The sequence below is a fragment of the Haliotis cracherodii genome, unplaced genomic scaffold (assembly GCF_022045235.1).
Source record: "Haliotis cracherodii isolate W230 unplaced genomic scaffold, xgHalCrac1.p SCAF_4, whole genome shotgun sequence".
Taxonomy (NCBI): domain Eukaryota; kingdom Metazoa; phylum Mollusca; class Gastropoda; order Lepetellida; family Haliotidae; genus Haliotis; species Haliotis cracherodii.
In genome coordinates, this window is record NW_027266297.1 from 385758 (window position 1) to 408668 (window position 22911).

At 44.9% G+C, this 22911-nt stretch overlaps 1 protein-coding gene across 2 annotated transcripts in view; it reads right to left on the reverse strand.

The window, feature by feature from the left end:
* Positions 1-22911, reverse strand: part of LOC139478770 (ATPase family AAA domain-containing protein 2-like) — a 58255-nt gene that overhangs the window by 20369 nt on the left and 14975 nt on the right. For both annotated transcript variants that reach the window (XM_071261385.1, XM_071261384.1), the window contains exons 5-13: positions 18642-18738; positions 18054-18164; positions 14851-14965; positions 14508-14621; positions 13630-13741; positions 12668-12809; positions 7619-7767; positions 5718-6057; positions 224-538 (exon numbers count right to left, since the gene is read on the reverse strand). In XM_071261385.1, the coding sequence (XP_071117486.1) occupies positions 224-538; positions 5718-6057; positions 7619-7767; positions 12668-12809; positions 13630-13741; positions 14508-14621; positions 14851-14965; positions 18054-18164; positions 18642-18738 (1495 nt within the window). The remainder of the gene's footprint in view (positions 1-223; positions 539-5717; positions 6058-7618; positions 7768-12667; positions 12810-13629; positions 13742-14507; positions 14622-14850; positions 14966-18053; positions 18165-18641; positions 18739-22911) is intronic.

Here is a 22911-nt window from a genome sequence, read left to right on the forward strand (position 1 = left end):
TGTTTCACAATAGTCTGTTTTATTCACATTTTTACACACTTTTACGTGTAAAAAGGCATAAAAACATTTGATACGCTGTATTTGTGCCACGGCCCAATTAGTACTAATTTAGTTGTTTGAATATTTACATATTTTGTATATTAACTGCAATAATTTCAGATCTGAGGTCATTTCCGTGAGTACTATAGGCTACCCAACTGCCCCAGTATATAAGACAACTTACCAGGGATGTCTAAAGAAGCAAGTGTAGAAAGAACGCTTGGAAACACATCCTGTAGTAAGCTAAGCGATTTCTGGAACTGGCGTTTTAACAGCGGCTCCACAGCAAAGGTCAAAGATCGGGACGGTGATGAGACAGATCGTTGTGCAGTTGGGACTATAGCCTGCATGCCTTTGAAGAAGTCCTTGGCCGAGACATGTATAGAAGAGACGTTGAGTTGCAGCTTCTCATTGCTGGTGTAAATCTGTGGGTAACGCCGCCTTGAAGCATGTAGGGCAGCCTCAGTACACAGCGCCTTCAAGTCAGCACCACAGTAACCTACAAGACATCAACAAAGGCACATTAACACGTCATTGAAACCCTATCTATCAGTGGTCTAGACCTTGGGCAGCTTCTCTAACATGTCCAACAATAACATCACTGATCTGACAAACCCTCTTTTGGGAGGTTGAGATTTATGTGATAGTAATTAAAATGTTATCAGTCAAATCTCAAGCTGACATTGAGAATTATTTCCAAGTTTTGATAATTTTCTTGACATATGGAAATCATGCTCCAGTTTTAATCCATATGTAGTCAACATATCTAAGGCTAAAAAAAATAAAAGAATTGGTTCTCAGGCAATGGCTTTGAAAAATATTGTTCGTTTTTTTGTTGATTACAAACTAGTAAGAATCCAAATCGGTATACTGCTGCACAGAATGCTAGTTTTTCGTAACTAGAATTAGGGAACTTTCAAGAGGGAGGGATCATCAAATACACGGGGTTGAAGAGTTTTCTATGTTTTTTTCCCCAACACAATGACATTAGTGTGAGCATGTAACACCGGAAATTCCATACCATGTCAACAAATCCGTTCTGAAGTGTGCAAATGTTATAAAATGTAAATATTTTTTCCATTTGTATACTTATCCTGCATTACTCCTCAATGCATTCACTGCTTCCCTGGTGACAAGAAGCAGGACAGTGTAACGGTGATGGTCCTGGGTGAAGAAATAGGTGAGGTGAGGTGAGGTGAGGTGAGGTGAGGTGAGGTGAGGTGAGGTGAGGTGAGGTGAGGTGAGGTGAGGTGAGGTGAGGTGAGGTGAGGTGAGGTGAGATTGGGTTAAACGTCGCTTCCAAGATTATTGCACTTATATAGTGACGTGCATGCACGTGTGTGTGTGTGTATGCTTGTACTAGTCCGGACTGATGCTGATTTATAGTGCTAGCTCACTGAGATACCATGCCGCAGTTTAACATGAATACCCCACTCAGACACAGCATACTGACTCCGAGCCGACCAGTCCTTGTTTTAGCCCCTTAATGCCAAGTGACAGACAGGGTAACAACAAGTACCATCTTTTAACATCTTTTTGTACGACGCGTCCGGGGATCGAACCCCAGACCTTCCGCTCTCCGGGCGGACGCTCTACCACAAGACCACGGAGGCGGTCGGGTGAAGAAATAAAATGCTGTAGTTTGTATTCCCACTTTCCAAGACCACCGCCGCTATCCTGTGACCTTGATGACCTGAGTCCTAGCTTTTACAAAAACACACTTTTGAGGTTTCTGAAGCCAAAGTGGGGAGGCAAGTCTGTGAATGGTGGGCCTTAAACGTAGTTATGCAGGATAAGTATACAAATGTAAACAATATTTAGATTTTACTAAATGTTTTACTTATCCTGCATTATTCCTTAATGCATCTGTATCGGACAGTTTGGAGGTGGGAAACCCTTAAATTACAGAAACCTCAATAATTCACACCCTGAAGAAACGACATCAGCAGTCATAAACCCTGAAGCGGAAAAAACGCCATTACGGTCAGGATATTTCAATGTAAAATAACAATTGAACATATGAATTAGTAACTCCCTGTACACCATAGCAATAAAGATCAAATTATCTTACCAGCTAAGTCGTACTTACTACAACATAGAGCCCTTGTACATAATCAATTGTCTAATATTCTTCCACTAGCAAATCGGAAATCGGAAATTCCCAAGGGATGCTGGACGCGTCCACTGCCCAAGCCTGCATATATACGTCAAAGGTATACGTCAAAGGTGGTAATTTTGGCAAGTTGCAAAAAGGTATTTATTAATTGCATAAAAAGGCTTTGCTCTTTCTGCTTCTCTTCTAAAGAAATCATGCACATTCAACATCAACTGTTTAACATCTGCTGAGTAGCGCATCTTGTCATTGAATGAACACGGTCACTGTGTAGCACGTGCAGACCATGCTTGCACTGTGCCTTCCACAGTTTGTCCCCCTACGTGTCATGTACACATTTCTATACAAAATTACATGATAGTTTTCTTAAAGAACTTCATCAGTCATGGGTCTTACAATAGACAAAATTCAGATTTTGTTGGGTATAGGGTATTCATGGTCAAGTACCGTATTGATGTTTCATACACTTTTCTGGATTTCGAGTTATTTTGCAATTCATTGTTCTCATTTGGAGTCAAAAGGACTGTACATGTGAACGTCTAGATGGTGAAGGACTTCTACTCCAATGTGTAGTGCTACCTCTGACCGAGGGTTTAGATGATCCGCCTGGTGAATAGGAGTCATGCATTGATGTCCAAGTACGTGCAGGCATACTGGCACTACTCAACAATGAATGCGCTGTATATTATAACATACAAAAGGTGCAATGCATACTTTAGGCGCCAGCGTAGATCTGTGCCACAGATGTATGGCATCTGATAAATAGGCGTAGGCGTGGGCGCAGGATACAACTGCGTCATGGACTGCTGCCACATGGACTTGCATCTAATTAGTGTTCCGTAACAGTGTTGGCGTCTGAGCGTGTATCTGCTGCGGTGGATATGTTGGTACAGCGCTATGCTTATCATGCACTGCCTGCGTAGCATTGTACGCTGATAGCCCTGGGGCTGAGGTCATTGTCGATGCGCTTGGGTAGCAGGCAGGGGCTGGGGCTGCCCTCGGTGCAGGTAAGTGAGATGCAATGCTCAATGGTGTTGGCTGGATCGTGGCTTGGGTCTGCGCTTCCCCCATCGAAGCATCTTGAGACTCTGGTGCAGGCATCACCGATCTAGCAGATCTAGATGTCTCAGGCGGCTGAAAATTAGGGTCGGTTATGATACTCACAAAATGTTTTCGACAGAACGTACACTTCAGCGGTGACAGTAACAGCCGACATATTACCCGCCAAAGATAATGGTTGCGTACTAATGACCGAACCATGTCCCTCGCTAATCAGCGATTGCGACATCTTCCTATTCTCAAGACGGGATTGCTGCAAAATATGTTTGTGAGTGACCTGCCTATAAGTTGTAAAACTTGTTGGAGAGAGATTTACTCAAAAGACATATTTAGAGTTCGGTCCACAAATTTGTGTGTATGCCAAACAACATGTATGAGGATCCTTGGCAGATTGGTTTCCATGACAATTGGTACAATGCGCAAGCAGAAGGTACGCAAATAAAGACTTCTTGATGAAGCGGAAGAGTGCCATAGAATTTAATTAATCTATCAGGAAAAATATTATAGCAAGTTGAAAGTGTATTCAATAATTTGTATATACCCAACTCAATGTAACACCAAAGCTAGTAAGAACACATATGAGAACTGTAAACAAATTGACTACCCTGGCAGGCAAACAATTGTAACACAATTCAAAATGGTGGTGAACAAACAGCACGTGGCGGGGAAAAAGACGAAGTCTTTTTTACACCTAAATAAATCATATAAAACTGCACAACATGGTGAGTAATATGAAAAAAATGCACCACCCGTCGCAGATCAATTTTAGAATTGTAGACGAAAACTGAAGGTCTAAATTAATCCAAAATGAGAGCTCTGCTAGTACACGTCCGTGCTGTAGCGTGACAGGCAGTGATGTGAAGAGGTGACCCCAGGTCTTGAAATGTTGACTGCGAACTACAGCATTTTATTTCTTCACCCAGGACCATCACCGTCCCATTGTTTGTCGAAAGGAAAGCAGTGAATGCATGAAGGAGTATTGCAGGATAAGTGAAACATTAATCATGTAATTACACTGTCTGGTTGTAAAAAGAGTTCTTTATATATATGGACATATGTTTGTAATCTATTTTATTACTTTTATTTAAAGTTACATTCAATATTGTTTCAATTCATTTCAGCGGAATCGTATGTGTAAGTGATCGGAAGATCGCACAACTCACGGTTATTTACAGCAACCATGAACATATTATCGCTATTGACGCCTTGAAACAAACTTTGGTTGATAGAGAGAGTAAATATATATATCTTTAATGCCATACATTGACTCGCTGAAAGTCATATTTGTTGTAGTTTGACTTATATATGTCAACAAAAGGTTTTTGCAATAGCAGGTGCAGGAGCATCGACTGTGATTGGTCAAATTCTTCCATACGAAAAGATATCCGTCACTAGTGATCAGCTGTACTAGGGTGCTATGTTTATGGTTATTCATTTATTTTAAATACATGTATATAATAAAATTACATGATGTTGGAAAAAATTATTCCTGATAACATAATCGTTTTAGATACAATTCTTCCGCTCAATGTATCAAAATTCTTCAAAGTTATATAATAATGGGTAATTTTTTACCGAATCACCGGTAGATTCCGAGAAAAGTGTGTACAGCTGATTGCTACTTACCATTTAGTTTTTGTAAAAAGACACACGGTAATCTTAATCTCTGCATATAAAACAATGCCAATCAGAACAGGATATACAATTTAATTGACATCCTGTCTTGAAATGTTTTATCTCAAATTTATATTCAAATTTGTATAGACCAAGTGTAATTGTTATAATCTGTTAATTTCCCCAAATTCGCTGAAGGGATAGGATGCGCTGGTGACATGCTTCATACTGATTCACTTTAAAGACAGGGTATATAAATTAGCATCTATTTCCCGCTTATTTTATGAGACAAATCTAAATCTTAACCTCTGCGTATGAAACATTGTTCAGCATATAGTACACTGATACCATTGAATTTATAAATCATCATGTCTAGTGATGTTTTATCGCAAATTTCATATTTTCATTGACCAAATTTGCAAACGGCAAAACAAGCACACAGACTCCTATATTGCCGCCATGACCATAACACATGAGCTTCCCAATAAAGCAGTGCCCATGAAAAGGGAAGTAACTGCACGCTATATTGGATCACACTGTTTTTAAGTATTGAAGCATTCCACTGTTGGGGTCGTCTGTTCGAGATACAGAATATTTAAAGATTTTTTTTTTAATTTTGAAAATGGAAATAAAAACGAAATGTGCGGCAGACGGTGCCTGAGAACCAAGAATACTTTTTTTTAGCCTAAACATATCTAAACATATGAAATCCTATTAAGAATCTTTGAATGCAAATATGTTCCTGATGTTCCTGATGTTCCTGATGAGTAATGCCCCTCAATTTGTCTGCTGTACACTTGGCACTGAACAAATCAGTATAAACTAAAGTAAGACTAAGAGTGCATAATGCACACCAGACACCTGAACTATAACACTATCTTTAGGATCTTACCAACACATCTCTGGGCTAGTTCTGTGACAAAGCCGTCAGCCAACTTGGGACTCCATGCCTTGGTGTGAATTTTCAGTATCTGCTTCCTTGCCGAATGTGACGGCAATGGGAAGAGGAACTCCCTGTCAAATCTGCCAGGTCTCCTCAGCGCTGGGTCGATCGAGTCAATCCTGTTGGTGGCGCCAATGACAACTATTTCTCCTCTGCTATCAAGGCCGTCCATGAGAGCAAGCAGAGTGGAAACAATTGAGCTGTGAATCTGGTCCTGGCGACTTGAGCGTACAGGGGCAAGACCATCAATCTCATCAAAGAAAATTATGGAAGGACGCATCTGGTATGCCTAGGAAGAAAACAGACTCATACAGATTGTTGGGATGCTGTCATTTGTTATAGGAACATTATTGTAGAGTGTTGAGGGCAAATCAGTGCAGTCTTATAGTATTGCAACCTGACAATTTTACTATCCATTCTCGTGTAAACCTTTGGCAACAAGGAAAAAAGTGGCTCACTAACACATTTCTAAGTTCAAAACAAAAAAACAAACAATATTTTTTCAGAAAATCCAAGTATTGAAAGCAAACTTTGAACTGCTCCTCTCCTACTGGAATAGCAACTATATACAGTAGGTCTCAAGTTATAGGTCACACAAATGTTCAAGTAAAACAAGAGGCCCATAGGGCCGATATCACCCACCTGGATATTTACGCAATCATGACAAAATATACATTTGCATTGTAAATGCATATAATACTGATCTGAACTGTTTCCATGTTATGATCCAGCATCTAAGTTTCCAGAGGCAAACTGCACCCCAGGGTGAATCCTAATGGCATAAATGTATTATTCTCTTCATAACAAACAAATGTAAACAATGTATCTGTTTATTATAGGGTGGGGATAATATTGGTTTGCATGCTATGGTCAAGGTTCTAACTCCTTTGGGAGTGCCAGACTGATGAACAGAAGGGCCAGTCCTGGTAGCACAAATGTATTGTCTAATGAAGATGAGCATGGGTATTTAGGATGGGGATTTTGACAATCTTTTAAGTAATTATCACCCAAAGTCCCTTTCTAGTCGGAGTGAGTGAGTGAGTGAGTATGCTTTTACGCCGCTTTTAACCTAGAAATAGACAAGGGGAAACCCTGATGGTAACAGACAAGCTGACTTTGTTCGAAAAAGGGACTCATATGAATATCACCTGATCACCAATGTTATGTTCAACAACAAAGATTTATAAGGTACTTTATTACTGGTCCAAGTCTACTTTTACCGGTAAAAAAACTGGTAATTACCGATAAAGAGGAACGCTGCTTTTAGGTCCGGGGTATAATTAATTAGTCAAAAATGTATGAATGGGTCATATGAAGACAGCCAAAATGTCAGAACAGAACAGAACACCTTGCAAAATCCTGACTAATTTTGTAAAACCATTCACGATTGTCAAATTATACTGAAAAACTTCCATGATTCCAGGCTTCAAGTCACCGGGGTCTAAGTTCCTCTAAGTTACACTAAGTTCTGTTGTGTGTGATTCTGTCAAGATGAAACAGCAAGGGAGCAGGATGTTATCAAACCCACACAAGATTTTGCCAAATCTTCAAATAAACCTTCTGCATAAAAAAAAGTTGTGACATCTAACTACAATCTGATTGTCACGTTTCAGAAACATCACTGAAATTCCTGACACACCATATCAAAATGTTTGCACAAATGTCGGGAATGTTGTTAGTCATAATACGAGAATTAAACAAATTTCTTACACACAACTGAAAATTTTTAAGTTATGTAGAAAAGCTGGGGACATGGTCAAACACAAGCTTCATCAGTTGTGCATTCTGTCTGTGTGGCAACTCATCTTGATACAGACAAGAACTGATCCTGTAAATTCAAGAATATTTACCTGATCAAACAGCAGACGGAGCTGTCTTTCTGATTCTCCAACCCATTTACTGAGGCAGTCAGCGCCTTTTCTCATGAAGAAAGCCACTCTTCTGTCGGAGGAGCTACATTCGTTAGCCAGAGCTCTTGCGATCAAGGTTTTTCCCGTTCCTGTAATAGGAAGACACAACTACAATATTCTGTATCTATACGTCTGTAGCAGTATAACAGGGAGTTTGAGTATGATTTTTCTTCTTTTGGCTATATTCCAGCAATATCATGGCGAGGGACACCAGAAAAGGGCTTCACACATTGTAGACACTTTGGGAATCGAACCTTGGTCTTCAGCTTGACGAGCGAATGCTTTAACCATTAGGGTGTGACAGGGTGGGTGTAGCAGGGTGGGTGTGACAGGGTGGGTGTGACAGGGTGGGTGTGACAGGGAGGGTGTGACAGGGTGGGTGTGACAGGGAGGGTGTAACAGGGTGGGTGTGACGGTGGGTGTAACAGGGTGGGTGTAACAGGGTGGGTGTGACAGGGAGGGTGTGACACGGAGGGTGTGACAGGGAGGGTGTAACAGGGAGGGTGTAACAGGTGAGTGTGACAGGGAGGGTGTGACAGGGAGGGTGTGACAGGGTGGGTGTGACAGGGAGGGTGTGACAGGGATGTTGTAGCAGGGAGGTGTAGCAGTGTGGGTGTGACAGGGTGGGTGTAGCAGGGTAGGTGCAGCAGGGAGGCTTAGCAGTGTGGGTGTGACAGTGTGGGTGTGACTGTGTGGGTGTGGCAGGGAGGGTGTAGCAGGGAGGGCGTAGCAGGGAGGGTGTGACAGGGAGGGTGTAACAGGGTGGGTGTGACAGGGTGGATGCGACAGGGAGGGTGTGACAGGGAGGGTGTGACAGGGAGGGTGTAACAGGTGAGTGTGACAGGGTGGATGCGACAGGGAGGGTGTAGCAGGGATGGCGTAGCAGTGTGGGTGTAGCAGTGAGGGTGTGACAGGGAGGGTGTGACAGGGAGGGTGTAGCAGGGAGGGCGTAGCAGGGAGGGTGTGACAGGGAGGGTGTAACAGGGTGGGTGTGACAGGGTGGATGCGACAGGGAGGGTGTGACAGGGAGGGCGTAGCAGGGATGGCGTAGCAGTGTGGGTGTAGCAGTGAGGGTGTAGCAAGGTGGGTTTAGCAGTGAGGGTCACACAGTGAGGGTGTAGCAGGGAGGGTGTAGCAAGCTAGGTTTAGCAGTGAGGGTCACACAGTGAGGGTGTAGCAGGGAGGGCATAGCAGTGTGGGTCACACAGTGTGGGCATAGCAGTGAGGGTGTAGCAAGGTGGGTTTAGCAGTGAGGGTCACACAGTGAGGGTGTAGCAGTGAGGGTCACACAGTGTGGGCATAGCAGTGAGGGTGTAGCAAGGTGGGTTTAGCAGTGAGGGTCACACAGTGAGGGTCACACAGTGAGGGTGTAGCAAGGTAGGTTTAGCAGTGTGGGTCACACAGAGAGGGTGTAGCAGGGAGGGTGTTTGTTTGTTGTTTAATGCCGCACTCAGCAATATTCCAGTTATATGACGGCAGTGTGTAAATAAAGAGTCTGGACCAGACAATCAAGTGATTGACATCATGGACAAAGATCCACGCAATTGGGATCGATGATCTGCAGCAATCAAGTCAGCGAGCCTGACCACCCAATCCCGTTAGTCGCCTTTTACGAAGGGTGCTGAAGGCCTATCCTACCCTGCATCTTCACATGGTCAGCAGGGAGGCTGTGACAGTGAGGCTGTGACAGTGAGACTGTAGCAGGGAGGGTGTAGCAATGAGGGTGTGGCAGTGAAGGTGTGGCGGGGAGGGTGTGGCAGTGAGACTGTAGTAGGGAGGGTGTAGCAATGAGGGTGTGGCAGTGAAGGTGTGGCGGGGAGGGTGTGGCAGTGAGACTGTGACAGTGAGACTGTAGCAGGGAGGGTGTAGCAATGAGGGTGTGGCAGTGAAGGTGTGGCGGGGAGGGTGTGGCAGTGAGACTGTGACAGTGAGACTGTAGCAGGGAGGGTGTAGCAATGAGGGTGTGGCAGTGAGGGTGTGGCGGGGAGGGTGTGGCAGTGAGACTGTGACAGTGAGACTGTAGTAGGGAGGGTGTAGCAATGAGGGTGTGGCAGTGAAGGTGTGGCGGGGAGGGTGTGGCAGTGAGACTGTGACAGTGAGACTGTAGTAGGGAGGGTGTAGCAATGAGGGTGTGGCAGTGAAGGTGTGGCGGGGAGGGTGTGGCAGTGAGACTGTGACAGTGAGACTGTAGTAGGGAGGGTGTAGCAATGAGGGTGTGGCAGTGAAGGTGTGGCGGGGAGGGTGTGGCAGTGAGACTGTGACAGTGAGACTGTAGCAGGGAGGGTGTAGCAATGAGGGTGTGGCAGTGAGGGTGTGGCGGGGAGGGTGTGGCAGTGAGACTGTGACAGTGAGACTGTAGTAGGGAGGGTGTAGCAATGAGGGTGTGGCAGTGAGGGTGTGACGGGGAGGGTGTGGCAGTGAGACTGTGGCAGTGAAGCTGTGGCAGGAAGATGAGGTGAGGTGAAATTGGGTTTAACGTCGCGTCCAAGATTATTGCACTTATATAGCGACGTGCATGCACGTGTGTGTGGCTGCTTGTACTAGTCCGAACTGATGCTAATTTATAGTGCTAGCTCACTGAGATACCATGCCGCAGTTTAACATGAATACCCCACTCAGACTCCAAGCCGACCAGTCCTTGTTTCACCCCCTTAATGCCGAGCGCCAGACAGGGTAACAACAAGTACCATCTTTTAACGTCTTTTGTTATGACGCGGCCGGGGATCAAACCCCGAACCTTCCGCTCTCTGGGCGGACGCTCTACCATTAGACCACTGAGGCGGTCGTGTGGCAGGAAAGGTGGGGCAGTGAGGATGTAGCAGTGAGGTGTAGAAGTGAGGGTGTGGCGGTGAGGGTGTAGCGGTGAGGGTGTAGCAGTGAGGTGTAGAAGTGAGGGTGTGGTGGTGAGGGTGTAGCGGTGAGGGTGTGGCGGTGAGGGTGTAGCGGTGAGGGTGTAGCACTGAGGTCTAGAAGTGAGGGTGTGGTGCTGAGGGTGTAGCAGTGAGGGTGTGGCGGTGAGGGTGTGGCAGTGAGGGTGTGGCGGTGAGGGTGTAGCGGTGAGGGTGTGGCGGTGAGGGTGTAGCAGTGAGGTGTAGAAGTGAGGGTGTGGTGGTGAGGGTGTGGTGGTGAGGGTGTGGTGGTGAGGGTGTGGCAGTGAGGGTGTGGCAATAGGTGTAGGGGTGAGGTCGTGGCGGTGAGGGTGTGGCAGTGAGGGTGTACCAGTGAGGGTGTGACAGTGAGGGTGTAGCGGTGAGGATGTAGAAGTGAGGGTGTGGCGGTGAGGGTGTGGCAGTGACGGTGTGGCGGTGAGGGTGTAGCAGTGAGGTGTAGAAGTGAGGGTGTGGTGGTGAGGGTGTGGTGGTGAGGGTGTAGCGGTGAGGTCGTGGCAGTGAGGGTGTGGCAGTGAGGGTGTACCAGTGAGGGTGTGACAGTGAGGGTGTAGCGGTGAGGATGTAGAAGTGAGGGTGTGGCGGTGAGGGTGTGGCAGTGACGGTGTGGCGGTGAGGGTGTAGCAGTGAGGTGTAGAAGTGAGGGTGTGGTGGTGAGGGTGTGGTGGTGAGGGTGTGGTGGTGAGGGTGTGGCAGTGAGGGTGTACCAGTGAGGGTGTGACAGTGAGGGTGTAGCGGTGAGGATGTAGAAGTGAGGGTGTGGCGGTGAGGGTGTAGCAGTGAGGTGTAGAAGTGAGGGTGTGGTGGTGAGGGTCTGGCAGTGAGGGTGTGGCAGTGAGGGTGTGGCAATAGGTGTAGCGGTGAGGTCGTGGCAGTGAGGGTGTGGCAGTGAGGGTGTACCAGTGAGGGTGTGACAGTGAGGGTGTAGCGGTGAGGATGTAGAAGTGAGGGTGTGGCGGTGAGGGTGTAGCAGTGAGGTGTAGAAGTGAGGGTGTGGCGGTGAGGGTGTAGCAGTGAGGTGTAGAAGTGAGGGTGTGGCAGTGAGGGTGTGGCAATAGGTGTAGCGGTGAGGTCGTGGCAGTGAGGGCATGGCAGTGAGGGTGTGACAGTGAGGGTGTAGCGGTGAGGATGTAGAAGTGAGGGTGTGGCGGTGAGGGTGTGGCAGTGAGGGTGTGGCGGTGAGGGTATAGCGGTGAGGTCGTGGCGGTGAGGGTGTGACAGTGAGAGTGTACCACTGAGGATGTGGCGATGAGGTAGGGGTGAGGTCGTGGCGGTGAGGGTGTGGCAGTGAGGGTGTGACAGGGAAAGTGTGACTGAGGGTGAAGCAGGGAGGGTGAAGCAGGGAGGGTGTGACAGGGAGGGTGTTGCAGGAAGTGTGTTTTGTTTGCAATATTCCAGCTGCACTCCGCAATATCCCAACTATAATGACAGCAGTCTGTAAATATCCATTCTGGACCAGACAATCCAGTGATTGACTTCATGAGCAACGATCCACGCAATTGGGACACCATGACATGCATCAACCAAGTCACTGAGCCTGACCACTGATCCCATTAGAGGCCTCTTACGACAAGCACTGGTTGCTGAAGATCTATTCTAATCCAAATCTTCACAGGTCCAGTGTGAGGAGTGTAGCAGATAGGGTGTAGCAGATAGGGTGTAGTAGAGAGGGTGTAGCAGATAGGGTGTAGCAGATAGGGTGTAGCAGATAGGGTGTAGTAGAGAGGGTGTAGCAGATAGGGTGTAGCAGATAGGGTGTAGCAGATAGGGTGTAGCAGACAGGGTGTAGCAGATAGGGTGTAGCAGAGAGGGTGTAGCAGATAGGGTGTAGCAGATAGGGTGTAGCAGACAGGGTGTAGTAGATAGGGTGTAGCAGATAGGGTGTAGCAGATAGGGTGTAGCAGACAGGGTGTAGCAGATAGGGTGTAGCAGATAGGGTGTAGCAGAGAGGGTGTAGCAGATAGGGTGTAGCAGAGAGGGTGTAGCAGAGAGGGTGTAGCAGATAGGGTGTAGCAGACAGGGTGTAGCAGACAGGGTGTAGCAGATAGGGTGTAGCAGATAGGGTGTAGCAGAGAGGGTGTAGCAGATAGGGTATACTGACCTGGAGGCCCATGAAAAAGTACTCCTCTTGGTGGGGCAATCTTGAACCTTTCAAATATCTCGGGATACATGATAGGAAACACAATCATTTCTTTTAGGGCTCGTATATGCTTGCCCAAGCCCCCTATGCTTTCAAAGGTTACCTGTAGAAAGACAAAAGAGAAACAGTTATGAGTTTATTTGTTTGTTTGTTGTTTAAAGCCGCACTTAGCAATATTCCGTCTATATGATGGTGGTCTGTAAATAATCGACTCTGGACCAGAAAATCCAGTGATTGACATCATGAGCATCGATCCTCACAATTGAGATATGATGACATGCATCAACCAAGTCTGACCATCCGATCAAGTTAGTCACCTCTTACGACAAGCATAGTCACTGTTTACGGCAAACACGAGTTGCTGAAGACCTATCCTACCCTGCATCTTCACAGGTCATAAACAGTCATGAGATCATTAGAATTCCAGTGTTGTGAGCAACTGATTTTCCTTGACTCTGAGTAAATATTTCAGAGGCTCAGGATGCACCTTCAAATATACCTTTCCTTGACAGATTTGTTTCTTAGTTTAGTGCCATACAAAGAAATATTATGCAACTTGTCACATTGTGGTTTGTGCAGCAATAACTTCCACTACTTATCATTCTTTTCCCATTTGTACTGCATTTCCACTTTTCATTTTCTTAATGTTTACATTTTGTACACATGCTCAGTGTGTTCGTATAAATCTAGATCATGGAAGTAGTCCAGTTTTCCCTTGTCTGCGCTGCCATTGTTTTCACTCTACGGCACAGTCCTCGATAATCCTCTTGCATTCTCCATTATCCTATGGGTTAACATTTGTCTACAGCTACTTCAACCATTAGCGATGGTGTCTTGAAAGCCTCCCTACTTTCATGTCAGGTACAGTCAACTCTGTCATGTCATCAGTAGGGGCGACACACACAGCTCACGGTGCTACTTACTGATCTATCTATATTCATTGGGTCAACGTCTGCTAAACTTGCTCCAATCTTTGACCTCTCCTTGACAACCCCAGATTGTAGATCTTCTTGATTCAAGTTCATAGGCAGACACCTAGGTGGGCAAAAATTCCTCATCAAACTGACTCTTCCAATCAACAATAAAAGTAGCTCCTCATGACAAGCTTTAGGTGCGTCACAACACGAGTTGTTGCAGTTGTTACACAACAAATATGTGCTGTTTCTTAGTTCCTTTTCAAAACTCTAACGACATTTTTCAGCAGATGTAAGCAAAAAGTGACATATGATCTGATTGATTGTAAGTGATCAACATGTGTTTGAAAACACTAGAATGTCAGCCAAAGTCTTGGTGAGAATAGAGACCAATTCTCTTTGTGGCAAACTGTTTGAAAAATTTCACAAGTCAGTTTGCATTCTGTTTGTGTACAGGAAGTGTACAGACTGACACAGTTTGATGGATATTCATTCTAAAGAGTCCAAAATTCAGTCTGATCAGTATTGTCATACCTATCACTCCATGATCACAGTACTGTGATACCTATCACATCATGAACACAGTACAGTGGAACATATCATATCATGAACACAGTATTGTGATACCTATCATATCACCACAGTACTGATACCATCAAATCATGAACACATTATTGTCATACCTATCATATCATGAACACAGTACTGTGATACCTACTAAATCATGAACACAGTATTGTGTTACCTATCATGTCATGATCACAGTACTGTGATACCTATCATATCATGAACATAATACTGTGATACCTATCATATCATGAACACAGTATTGTGATACCTATCATATCATGAAGTATAGACATATCATGAAGATAGTATTGTGATACCTGTTCCTTGAGCGGGCCATGCTCTTGGCTTTACGTCTCTGAAATCTCTCCTCATCACTGGATATGCTTTCTGATGAAGAAGTCGAACTAGAAACATGGAATGCTTGTCGTTTTCTGGAATGTATATAGAGGATTATTCAATAAGGTTTACACACAAACTGTGAAAACAGTGGGACGTTATACTCCTGTATTCTGCAACATCAGAAGTATCAACAGCCTTCCAAAAATATATGCATGTTGCCAATTTATGGTCTGTCTTTTTTCAAATCTTACACAATTAGAAGCAATACATCATTGAGGCTTCAAACAAAAAGGACTCCATGGTTGTAAACATTTCTTGTACCTGACAATTTTCTTCCTGTGTGCTGGAGATTGATATGTTTGGTGACTCTCAAGTCTTCGTATTGACCTTGGCGGTGTTTCTCTAAACAATGACTGTTGTTTCTTTTTTTGACTCTCTGAAACAAATATGTACTAACATGACTAACTTAAGCATTTAAAAGAAACATATTTATGGAAATCACATACTTATCACTGCCAATTATTATACCAAGACAACTGATAGTGTTTCAAAAAACATTCTTCCATGGCATGTTGTTCTTTACCTTAAACAAAGAGGAACAAAGCTTACCATCATACATATAGGAGAGGAACAAAGCTTACCATCATACATATAGGAGAGGAACAAAGCTTACCATCATACATATAGGAGAGGAACAAAGCTTACCATCATACATATAGGAGAGGAACAAAGCTTACCATCATACATATAGGAGAGGAACAAAGCTTACCATCATACATATAGGAGAGGAACAAAGCTTACCATCATACATATAGGAGAGGAACAAAGCTTACCATCATACATATAGGAGAGGAACAAAGCTAACCATCATACATATAGGAGAGGAACAAAGCTAACCATCATACATAAAGGAGAGGAACAAAGCTTACCATCATACATATAGGAGAGGAACAAAGCTTACCATCATACATATAGGAGAGGAACAAAGCTTACCATCATACAAATAGGAGAGGAACAAAGCTTACCATCATACATATAGGAGAGGAACAAAGCTTACCATCATACATATAGGAGAGGAACAAAGCTTACCATCATACATATAGGAGAGGAACAAAGCTTACCATCATTCAAATAGGAGAGGAACAAAGCTAACCATCATACATATAGGAGAGGAACAAAGCTAACCATCATACAAATAGGAGAAGAACAAAGCTAACCATCATACAAATAGGAGAGGAACAAAGCAAACCATCATACATATAGGAGAGGAACAAAGCTAACCATCATACAAATAGGAGAAGAACAAAGCTTACCATCATACATATAGGAGAGGAACAAAGCTAACCATCATACAAATAGGAGAAGAACAAAGCTTACCATCATACATATAGGAGAGGAACAAAGCTTACCATCATACATATAGGAGAGGAACAAAGCTTACCATCATACATATAGGAGAGGAACAAAGCTAACCATCATACATATAGGAGAGGAACAAAGCTAACCATCATACATATAGGAGAGGAACAAAGCTTACCATCATACAAATAGGAGAAGAACAAAGCAAACCATCATACATATAGGAGAGGAACAAAGCTAACCATCATACAAATAGGAGAAGAACAAAGCTTACCATCATACATATAGGAGAGGAACAAAGCTAACCATCATACAAATAGGAGAGGAACAAAGCTTACCATCATACAAATAGGAGAGGAACAAAGCTTACCATCATACATATAGGAGAGGAACAAAGCTAACCATCATACAAATAGGAGAAGAACAAAGCTTACCATCATACATATAGGAGAGGAACAAAGCTAACCATCATACAAATAGGAGAGGAACAAAGCTTACCATCATACAAATAGGAGAGGAACAAAGCTTACCATCATACATATAGGAGAGGAACAAAGCTTACCATCATACAAATAGGAGAGGAACAAAGCAAACCATCATACATATAGGAGAGGAACAAAGCTAACCATCACACATATAGGAGAGGAACAAAGCTAACCATGATACAAATAGGAGAGGAACAAAGCTTACCATTTTACAAATTGGAGAGGAACAAAGCTTACCATCATACATATAGGAGAGGAACAAAGCTTACCGCCATACATATAGGAGAGGAACAAAGCTAACCATCATACATAAAGGAGAGGAACAAAGCTTACCATCATACATATAGGAGAGGAAAAAAGCTTACCATCATACATATAGGAGAGGAACAAAGCTTACCATCATACATATAGGAGAGGAACAAAGCTTACCATCATACAAATAGGAGAGGAACAAAGCTAACCATCATACAAATAGGAGAGGAACAAAGCTAACCATCATACAAATAGGAGAGGAACAAAGCTAACCATCATACAAATAGGAGAGGAACAAAGCTTACCATCATACATATAGGAGAGGAACAAAGCTAACCATCATACAAATAGGAGAGGAACAAAGCTTACCATCATACATATAGGAGAGGAACAAAGCTAACCATCATACATATAGGAGAGGAACAAAGCTTACCATCATACAAAAAGGAGAGGAACAAAGCTTACCATCATACATATAGGAGAGGAACAAAGCTAACCATCTAACAAATAGGAGAGGAACAAAGCTTACTATCATACATATAGGAGAGGAACAAAGCTAACCATCATACATATAGGAGAATGCAGTCTCCAGTATATCTGATAAAATTGAAAATTTTATTATAAATAGTATGTCTCTGTACATATGCTATCTCACATTATGCATTTCCTCTTTCTTCATCGATCCTATGTGGAAACGTGCTTGAACCAAGTTTACAGCTTCTTAAACAAAATACTTCACCCAAACACACCCCAGCATTCATCTGGTTACTGACCAATTATTGGGTCAATTACATGCTCTGTGGACCTCATCACATCTGTCTCTCTGCCAACTCATTCTCTAATCGCCGTGCGATGAGTCCTTTCCCTCCAAAAGTGTCCCCACTTGGGCCGTCGGTCCAAATCTAAAGACTCTCACAAGAAGACGATGTCAGCTAAGAAGTCACATCTCGTCCTCTCGCTCACTCGGACAGGCGTCTGTCTTTTCTGTTCCCGGCGATGCAGTCTGACAGTTTTTAGACTGACCAAAGATGGAGGGGATGACAGAGGGATGTTGGGGTGTGTTCGGGTGAATTATTTTGTTTAATAAGCTGGAAACATCTGTCAGCTTAATGTGGGAGCAAGTGATGCAGGTCTCAAACGTTCGGTGAAACCCATGAGCACGGGTATGGTGCTGACAAACCTAGAAACATAATCGGGGTGAACCGGGATTCATACCCAATCGCAATCGAAGAAGGAAGAAGAAATGCATAGTGTGAGATTGAAAAGTTAAATGTTTAAACTTATCCTATCATCATTATTGGATCAACAGCAAGTATATGAATCAGTTGGGTAAAAACAATTCATGTGCCCTCTGCATATATAACCCACATATCAGTATTGTCAGGCCCCATACCATGTAATGACAGCAACTGATGACCACAAACTGACCTATAGGCGGTGCCTCAAACAGTTGTGTACGAGGCTTGTGTTCCCGGAGGAAGTATGATCTCTTTTGTGGCTGCACGGGTGTTCCATCTCCTTCCTGTTCATCATTGGAGTCTGAGGAGCAGGATCAACATGAGACATACAAGGTCATGTGCCGTCACATAATTCATGGAGATCGGACAAGGACAATGTCTTCCCTAGTTTTTAAATACAAGATAATTCATGATTCCTCACAGCTCGTCATTTCTACTCTGATTTTCCCCACTCAAACATTATACTGTATTTTAACCTAATGTCTGTAATTTTGTCAAAGTAGAGATAAATTATGGATGACACTTCTCATCATTTCGGTATAGATCCTTATACTATTGTCAAAGAGGCCTTGCTTGACAAAGGTGTAAGGATCTATACCGAAAGACGCCTTTACAGTAAATGAAGACGTTGTCATCCACAAGTTATCTCTACTTTGTCATTCGTCAACTTCTAAGAAATGCCTATCAACAATTCATCTGTAATTTTCTCAAAGAAAAAAACCAAAATGATTTTTGAAAAGTTTTCAATACTTTGAAATAAGTCTTAAACTCCACTTACCTCCAGACTCGGAGTCCGAGCCCTGTATTGGGACGCCATACATATCCCGCTCCACCTGCTTCCGCTGCCTTTTGACTCGGCTGTACATGTCAGAAAACTGTAGGGAAGTAAGAGACCCACTTTACATGTTGTAGAGGTGTACTACCATGACTTTGATGAGGAGGAGGGCAGTGGAACTAACCATATGACTGAAACAATCCTAAACTGAATCCTACAAAATATACTGTTAACATTCATCAGTGTCACTGAAGTCATATCACAATCCAATAAATATGCAGGTAAGTCCCATAATTACATGTCACGCTTATTTGCTTACAAAACTATTTGCTAACATTCCAAAAAACATTTAGGAAGAATTTCCCGATGACGAAAGTTGCTGAGCCAAATCTGTGGCTGAAGTTACTTAGTGAGTGAAAATACGGCTTAATCTTTGATAATTCTAGTAAAATCCTAGATATTTTTTATATTTATATACTTATCCTGCATTACTCCTAGCTCAGAGGCCAACCCTGTCACACAGCTCCCACGTGACCAAAGGAAGTGACGTCATGGATCCTCACATTACTCTGGAGTCAGGACATCGGAAGGCATCGTGGGGAGGTAGATCTGCGATGGGTGGGTCCCTTTAGATGCAGTAATGCAGGATAAGTATACAAATATAAAAAATATCTAGGATTTTACTAGATTCTTTACTTATCCTGCATTACCCCTTAATGCATCTTTATCCGACAGCACCGGAGGCGGGCAAACTCTGATTCCCTCAGCCTGTCTTCGGCTGTATGGTCGGCCTGGATGATCATTACTTGGAAGGGAAGCGTCAGGTATGCGTTGTGTCCTGGTACTGCGCAGCCTGACAATAACTCTCAGTCAGGTCGAGGCTGGAGTACCGAGCCGTATGCAAGTGGGCCATGAACCTTCTAGTCCAGGGCTTACGTCAGAGGAGGTCGATAGGCCGGCTCTGGACTTGGAGGCAAGGTCAGTGACGTGTAGTAGAGGAGCCTGTTGGGCACTACTAACGGACAAAGTTGTGCGTGCCTAGCACATCCTCCAATGCGACATCTCGTATATGGTGACTGGCGACGAATGTGTTTGATTGCCATGGTCTCATGTGGGTTGTTGGAGCATGGGGGTCCAATCCCGCGGCCTTGTAGACCTGGAGAATGAAGGCTCGTAGCCAGAGGGCGATCGTGTTGCGGCTACCTTCCGCTTGCGAGGTCGCAGCTCTATACCGGAATGAAGAGGCGTTGTCATTGTCTATGGCGTTCCTTGGATCGTCTGATATAGCAACAGAGCACTCTAACCGGTTATAGACGGAGCTCTAGTTCATCTTCCGCACGTGAATGACATTCAAGCCCCAAGCTGGTGTACAAGATTTCGCCTTTTGGTCTTGCATCCTGAATGAGCGGGGCAGAGCCTGTAGTTCCGGGATTTACATCATGCCCTCGCTGGCCACCAGGGCGTGACCAAAGACAGATCGAGGTTCTGCGTCAATCTCCTCTTCTGGACGACTTTGGGAAGGAGTACAGGTGGCAGAAAAGCGTGTCCTTCCCCGGGGACACTGAAAGCGTCGACTGCCCAAGCCAGTGGATCCGGGACTGGAGATATGTAGGTCAGGATCTGGTAGTTCTGGCTGGTGGCAAATAGATCTATGTTGGGGAGACTGTGGTCTCGACAAACAAGAGCAAAGGTGTCTGGGTGAAGCTTCCACTCTGTGAGAGCGACTTTGCATGGCCTGTTTCGGCAGCCCGGAATGTGTTGAACCTGGAACTGAATCCCAAGATGATCCACCAGGTGAAACAATCGAAAAGTCTGTGGAAGGAGCGAGGTCAAATGAGTTGTTACATGGTTCCGTAGGCACCATACGATGGTTATGTTGTCCGTCGAGATGGAGAGACGGGCGTGTCCGAGGTCCTGCTTCCAGTGAGTGATGGCCAAGATAAGCGCGCCTCCAGTTCAAGGTTGATGATGTGCTATAGGCGCTGTTCGGTGGACCACAGCCCCGAGGCAACCCTTCCCTCCAGCTGTGTGCCCCATCACTGCAGGGGCGTGTCTATGAATAGGTGCAGAGGGGTCGTAAGCCCTGTCAAGGAGACGCCGCCTAAGACATTCGATTCCACCATCTGAGATGCTGCTTGAGATGATCTGTGAGGACGATGGAACATCTGAACTGGGCGCAGTTGGAGCCTTCCTCTGTAGGTCAAGTCCTGCGCTGAGGTTAGGAGGCCCAGGAGAACTTGCCATTGGCGCAGAGTGCGTGGTAGGTGGAGAGCTGCAGTCAGGTGCGCCTGCATGCTCTCCCACCGGTCTCTGGGTACAGAGAAGATATCAAGGTCCGTCTGAGAGAGGCCACGATGAACTGAAGGCGATCTGAGGGTGTCAACTCTGACCTCCTGAGGTTAATCTTCCACCCCAACAGGTACAGGAGCCAGGTGAAGTCCCTGTGGCAAAGTAGAGTGACGGTGTCCCAATGATTCAGGAGACAGTCGTCTATGTATGCCTCGAACTGAATGTCCCGGAGATGGAGGTATGAGGCTATCATGTAGCCATGGTGCCGAAGAAAATCCAAATGGGGGAACCGCCCATTGGCAATGGACCCGGTCGTCGGGATGTATAGGGACATGTTGATAGGCATCCTCGATATCCAGGCTGATGAATACATCCTGTGACTGGATCCATGATCGCAGCAGCCTGACGTGGTCATCCTGAAATAAGGTGGATGCGCCAGTTAGCGTTTGTTGAAAGCGGCACGGTTGTGGAACATCCTGTGTTTGAGTCCTTCTTGGGGACAAGGGAGACAGGTGAATAGAAGCCTGGTGTTATGGCTGGGGCCTGTATAACCTCTATCACTTTCTTGTCCAGCAGCGACGAGATGTACTGGCTTAGTACTGGCTTGGTAGCTGCTGTTGAGTAGGGGGGTAGGTGGCTTTGGGCGACGATGTGAGCGGCGGGTCGTCTATAAGCGCCAGGTTGTACCCATGTCGGATGATGTTGGTGACATATGGGTTCCGCAGGATCTCACAATTCTGCCAGAAACGACCCAGCCTCCCGTGTACTGGAGTGTCAACAACTTGGACAGCTGGGGGTTAAAGTCCCAGTCGTGCTTGTCTGGCTATTCCCTTGAAGTCCCTGCGGTCGGCGTTACCTCCCTGTGAGTGGCCGCGGCGGGACTGTGATGCGCCCGATGCCTTGACTTTTCCTCTGCCTCTGCATAATGTACAGCGACAGGCGTCTGGTCGAGTGGTTGCATTGTTACACATAAGCGATCATGCAAGCCAGTCTGTACAAATACACTGCACGGATCCCATAAGGCCAGTTGACATGATTACGGTCGACGATGTAAACAGTCATAGTTCTTGAAACGTGACATGTATGTCGTCCAGCGCAGTAAACTGTAACCCCGTATGCTGAGTGGACTAGTTCAAGCTCCACACACGGCCTCTGTGAACCTCTGAGACAGACAGAGTAGGAACTGTGACGTTGCCGGTGTAGGGGCAAGTTGTTCCCCATGACAAGAGTGACGACTGGTCTGATGTTGTGAATGATGACCCAGTTGGGTACCCGGGAGCATATGAAAAATCTGTTGAATGCCGAATTGGTCATGGGGTTGTGATCGTCAACTGTGGTGCAGATAATATCTACCAGACGCCATAGGTAGGGAAATCTTTGAGAGTATGTTTCGCTTTCTCCAATCGTTCACTATCTGTATAGGCGCTAGTAGAGGCTCTGTGGACAGCGCTTGTAGAGGCGTCTGTATAGGCGCTGGGGCAATAGACGTCGGCGTCTGTTGCATGGCTCTCAAGTACTGGATGTACTGGGGGAGAGGGGCATCCATCATAGGCGTCTGGGCCGTAGGGTAAAATCACATTGCGTCCCTGCCTGATTATGTATGCTATAATTTGTTTATCCCACTGTGTGGGTTTATGAAACAATTATTACGACAAACGTAAGACAACATACAAAATGAAGACAAAATACTTGCAAGGGTAAGCCAATGGTGGGGTACAAAGCAAGAAGAATATAGAACGCAAGCCAGTTAATAACTGGCCACGTAAAATATTCAAGATGGCTACTTGTAACAACAACACACCTGGGTTTACCATTGTTTTCTTTCTTAAGAAACGCCAGCAGGTGTACAAAAGTTATGCACATGTTAAGACATACAATGTTTCACCAGATACAAACCGTGTGCACAATACAAGCACAATGAACATGAACTCAAGAAGCAAAACACGTAAGGGTTTGAACAAGTTTATGCTTCAGATCAAAAATA